The sequence below is a fragment of the Rhea americana genome, unplaced genomic scaffold, assembly GCF_003343005.1.
Source record: "Rhea americana isolate MKP2758 unplaced genomic scaffold, rheAme1 scaffold_118, whole genome shotgun sequence".
Lineage (NCBI taxonomy): Eukaryota > Metazoa > Chordata > Aves > Rheiformes > Rheidae > Rhea > Rhea americana.
The window spans coordinates 113,124-118,924 of record NW_028185239.1 but is presented as its reverse complement, the minus strand read 5'-3'; the positions used below and the strand labels follow the sequence as shown (position 1 = coordinate 118,924).

At 37.7% G+C, this 5,801-nt stretch overlaps 1 protein-coding gene across 1 annotated transcript in view; it reads left to right on the top strand.

Moving 5' to 3' along the window:
* The first annotated feature begins 361 nt into the window (after positions 1–361).
* Positions 362–5,801, top strand: part of TRAT1 (T cell receptor associated transmembrane adaptor 1) — a 7,121-nt gene continuing 1,681 nt past the window's right edge. Inside the window, exons 1-3 of the mRNA XM_085318883.1 lie at positions 362–467; positions 2,152–2,188; positions 4,098–4,159. Coding sequence (XP_085175009.1) covers positions 362–467; positions 2,152–2,188; positions 4,098–4,159 — 205 coding nt within the window. The remainder of the gene's footprint in view (positions 468–2,151; positions 2,189–4,097; positions 4,160–5,801) is intronic.

The following is a 5,801-nucleotide window of genomic DNA, read 5'->3' as shown; positions in this document are numbered from 1 at the left end:
GACAAGAAGTTATTGCAAATAATAAGTTCAAGATAATTATAAAGAATTTCAGAGCTATTCATTAAAACGACTTTTCATCAGCAAAATCCTGATTTTTATGGTATMCTACAGGCAAACCAGTAGCCCAACTTTTAGCTGAATTGTTGTGAAACTAACTCCATTAACTATTTATCCATGTTGCTGTTTATTATTTAGCATCCATTTTTGATATTAATTATTGAGAGTGGATAGCAATGGCTGTCACAGASTGAACAACAAAATAGCAGCTTGAATTACAGAAAGCAGAAATCAACTAAGCACAAAGAATTCAGTTCTGTTGAGACAACAYGTACTATAAAAGGTTTTTCTTTCAGGTGCAGAAATGGACTGCCATTTTTCTGTCTGGGGAATTTTGGCCTTTCTGAGTTTGGCTCTGATTCTTTCACTGATACTGAATATTTCACACTGTATGAAAAAGAAGCGAGAAGGTAAGTGATGTCCCTCTGTAAGGAACGGAGTTTGAGCATTTGAAAGTACCTGTAGAGAAAGGCTGGATGTCAAGCCAACAAATTGATTCTTTTGAAACTAAAAGTCGTCTTTGGGCAAGAATGATGGACTTGATGGTTTAAATTTCTTTTTTCTTCTTTTTTTCATTAGGAGAGTTAAATATGATTACAGAATGATTACTAGCTGCCCAAACCCCTGCCGTAAACAACTATCCAAATCCATTCTCTAACAACAAACTAACAGAACATGTACGAAGTGAAGAATTTAGTACGGGATTTTTTTTAAAAAAATACATTTTAAAAGTGTATTATTCCTTTCTTTTTAAGTGTATGTACTTTCATGTAACTAATTTCTGTGCTTGGATATAAAAAATGGTTTTAAGTAACCATGCTAATGCAAAATGTATTTGAGAAAACCTGCTCCTCCCAAAATTCCTGAATGCTCATTTGAATTTCAGATTTCATACACATTTTATATTTAATCAATTTTGAAAACAGGTTCCAAGTGCTTTTCATTGTGGGATCATAATGTAGCTGTTAAACTAATATGTCACTAACAATAAGGAAATAATTTGTTTAATTTATGTTACCTGGTGACCACAGTCATTCTCTATTTCTGACTAAAATTAATGATGACTTTTTTTTAAAGAAAAAACAGAATTGATTATGCTAGTACAACCTGCCGTATGCATACGGTTATGTAGTTACTCAGTTGTACAATCCTTTCCACTCCTAYTCAGGAGCAACCACCTTCACACAGGAAAACTGGTATCTGTGCTGTATGCACAAGAGTGGGCTGGCAAACACTAGTGTGTTTGACCACTTTAAATATATCCATATCCATACATAATTTACATAAACAGAAGGCCTATGCTTATAAACTGAATTCACTAAGAATAACATAATTGGTACAACTACAGGATATTAATATAGCTACTCGAGTRCTGGGGGTTGGGGGGTTTGCTTTTTTGTTTTTGTCCTCTAGTGTTACTAGACAGGTATTTCTATGATGAAAAATCAGTTATTTACAAAACTAATCCTAAGCAAGGTTRCAGTCAGAGTGGCTGACATTGCAGTATTCATGGAATCAGATCTTAGGGAAAATTTTGGAGTCCTAGAGCACAGGATGGAAAGTCCGACGCTCCTGGATTATTAATCAAGCTCTAGCAACAACTAATCTGTTTGTAGCCGCTGTGTCTCTGCTTCAGTTTCTTCATCTGTGGATCAAAGGATCTACCTTTCAGAGACACAAGCAAAAAAATCTAGTAAAATGAATGAACCTTTCATCTTCCAATATAAACACATGACGCACTGGTCAGAGAAAAAGATGAAGCAGAACAAGGAAGGGGCGGAAACACAGAATCAGTCCTATGCGTTTTGAGGGGAAAGGACTGTCTTCGATATACAGTATTTAACAAAACAGGGCCTAGAGGAAGGAGTGTCCTAATCTACAAGCATGGCTTGCATTCATAAGCRTTTCTTAGAGTAGTCTTAAATTAAAAGTATTTGAATAAAGAAGTGGGACAACCGAAGRTGCTGAGAACCTAGAGGTTTCAATTTACTCTTTACAGCAATATCAAAAGCAGTTGAGATGATAATCTGAAATACTCAAAGTAGTACATTTCCCTTTCTTTTCACTTTCTTTATTTTTTAATACATTTTCTAGCTAAAATATATGAAGACTATGAAGACTGCAGTCCAAGGTAGGCTGGATTAAAAAAAACATTTCTTTCTAGCATGGGTAAAATAAGCAATAAATAATGATAGATAGCTTTGAAGGGTAGCACAGAGGAAATTTTAGTGATCTCATGAAACCTGCCTAGAAATACCAGAGCGTAGGATAGTTATGAAGAAATATTTTCCAAAGAAAGCAGAAAAAATATTACATTGGCACTGCATTCATTTTACCAGTAATCAAATAATGCAATATTAATATGGTAAATTTTATATATTTAACTGAAAGATACTGAGCTAAAACACTATTTATTATCRCTCAGTCTCAATGACCCTCTAATAATTGAATCGAGCTCTTGGAACACTATGATAAATTATAGAATTACAGTCTGATACTGTATACTTGTGGAGCAGTAAYTTATATATTTGTACTTCATACTCATCTTTTACAAATTCCATTCAAAAGCAGTAAAACAGTCTGTTTACATTGCTCACAGCTGCTGTACAGCCTATGATCTGTTACCAGGAAGTTTCAATTATTCTACATCAAAATAGCTGCTTTAGAAAACGGAGATGGAAAGGATTTCATCCCACCTCAGATGCAAAAGGCCCTTAAAATAAAATACAAAGCTCTTCTCTCCCTCCCTCTCCCCCCCCACTCCAAACAATCCTCAATTATGCATTTGCTTGAAATTGGGAAGTCTGTCGGTGTGTATATTTCTGGGTCTGCTTAGTCAAAGAACATCACTGAAAAGTGGTGTTATGTTGCATTACAGCATCCTATAGAAAAAGCAYGGTAAAGGGATACTATTATGGGCAGAGGTATAGGGAGACCGTTCAGTGGCTCTACTTACAATTCCCATTTTCACAAACATACTTAAAAATATTTTCAAGCAACAACAGGTCATGAAATACAGAACACCATCAAATACCTGAATTTGAACTTTGCTTTAGTTTCTCTTGGCGTGTCCCTGTAAGTGTTTTAGTTTGAATCAGGAGTGCACTCTTTAAGAAAACCTCCCGAAGAGCCCCATTTAGCACTTTGGTTCGTATTGAGAAGCAGTCTCAGAGCGCCTGAACTGGCTTCCTTCGAGATGAAACTCCTCTAGGAGCCGTGCTCAGGGCTGCTCCTCACAGGAGCTCAGTGCGTGGGACTAGCTAATGCAAATTTAACCTCTCCCAAAGGCATACGATGGTGTTGTCCATTCCTCAGCACCAACTGTTTCACTCGACAGATGTGCTCCTGCTGTGCCGCACGACTGTGGGGGCACAGGCCTCTCCAGCCTTTTCCTACTTCCTTTAGACTTGCCATGTGTAGCTTGTCACGGCAAGGCTCAGCTGCTGGAGCATGAAAGGGGTGAGCATCTAAAAGGGAGCGCGTTCCTCTGGGCTAGAGGACTTCAGCTCCCACAGCAATGGGTATCTTACCTGAATAAATATCTGTTGGTGATAGAAAGCTCCATGTCAGAGCAGTCACAGAGTGGAAATGAGTAGCAGGATTAGAAAAGTTTGATGCAGCTCTCAAAGGGATTAGATGGTGTGCCTGCTAGATAGAGTAAGAGATTAGACACACTGACCCATGAACTCCTTTTCAGTCCTCTTTTCACTGTTTTACTTCACTGAAGTGATTATTACAATTTCTAGAACTGTATCAAGCAGTAGTTTAGTAATTTTGAGATTAGCTTTACGCTAACTAAGATAGAGGAAACAAGAGTTCGATTCTTCATTAGAGAGCAGGTCTCTCTTCAGAATATGGACAATATCCTTTCTTCCCCTTCTGTAAAACTATTATTTTTCCCCTCACGTGTTTTGTCCTGTCTTTTAGGTCACATACAATTGGCTATTACTATATACGTGTAAAATGCTCAAAGTAAAATAGTGAGATGCTAAATTAAGCTTATTATATCAATTAAAAATGTTTCTCCATTCCTATTCTAGCTATGATAACTATTATACAGAAGATGACCCAGTTTATGGCAATCTCAGTCAAGATATTTTAGGTAAGCTTCACTTAAGGAACGTATCTATCTGGTGGATATAATAAATGGATGATTAACAGCAGAATGATCAACACTTTCTATGTTTCTYAAATAGCAAACATGAGAATCAAGTGCTTTTTAGTTGCTATGTTAATCCCTACTTGAGAATAGAACCGCAAAGCACCGTACTGTATTACTATTCATAAGACCACACGCTGAGTTTGATTTTTTACAATCCAAATGCTCCTATTTGGCCAAATATCTCAAAACCAAGAGCTTTTCTACGTGTAGAGCTGCATCTATTTAAGTAACAGCTTGATTTAGGCACATTAAACAGCCTAAGGCAAAACAACCGTCTGCATAAAGTCACTGTCCCCACAGCAGCTGGCAGAAAGATAAACTTACTGTTTTCTGCTGTGGCTATTCACAGATCCATCTCTTGTTGCAAACTTGCACATTAGTAGTGTGGGCAAACAGAGCCCACAGAGGCTGATTGGTGGGCAGGAGTAGCTTTCCTCTGCTTTGCTGAACTGCAGTAATAACGCCTAGCGGAAAGGTACCACTTTAATGGCGGTAATATCACATAACCCTGCAGCTAGTGCTAGATACATYGAAGCACGTGTCTCAGAGCCTTTATAATGTTAAAGCAAGTATTACGAAACATTGATGCAACTTTTTTGCTAGTCTTACCTGCGGTTAAGCAAAAGTGAACTAAGGTACATCTATGGAAAAAAATTATCAATTTTCACATATAGAATTTACCTAAATTTAGCTGCACCAACGCTTATATGCATCGACACTATATAAGWCTCAAAATATGAAGTAATCTATTTAACTTATGTATAAAATGAGATGTGGCATGAGAAAGTAACTTGAATTAATATCACAGAAAAACTAAAGGCAGAGTCAGGAATACAATTTAATCACTAACTCCTGAAACTCATAGCATCRTTCTCAGCGACCAAGCATTCCTCCTGGGCTCTGCATAGCCTCGTACCTAAAAGGATTGCCTTCACTAACAAATATGCCAAATATGAAGCTACCCCCATTGTAAGATGTTCACTTCGGAGCCTGAAATAACATCCACTTACACAATATTCATCCACAGGAGCCAACGAACAACAAAAARGCTGCATTATCCTCCATGTAGCACCAGTGGTTTTGATCCTAAACTGCTGTTAGATGTTAGGGCCTTCTGAAGTCTTACAAATTATTTACCGTATTTTAGTTGGTATAATGATGGTGCCCCTGTGGGTAGGGTGCCTGGGGGACTGTGCCGCTCAGCACCCTGGCTTTGGGGGCAGGTTTAGCTCAGCTGGTTAGCRCATAGTGCTGCTAATGCCAAGGCTGCGGGTTCAGTCCACATACAGGCTATGCTGAGGGCTAGACTAGATGACCTTCAGAGGTCCCTTCCAAACTTACCATTTTATGATTCTATAAATAATGAGAAAAATMCCATCCATGAGTATATAGAATGAATGTTGGTTTCAGAGTACACGCATCTGAATTCTCTAGCTATTTGCACCTCTGTAAGTAGAGGAATACCTACATGTGAGGCTTCAAAACAAAACCCAAACTTCTACCAAAGAAAATTTGGGGGGAGTTAGCTTTATAACAGGGAGGATCTGGTATTCTTTAAATGCTCAACAGGCTGTTTTAATAA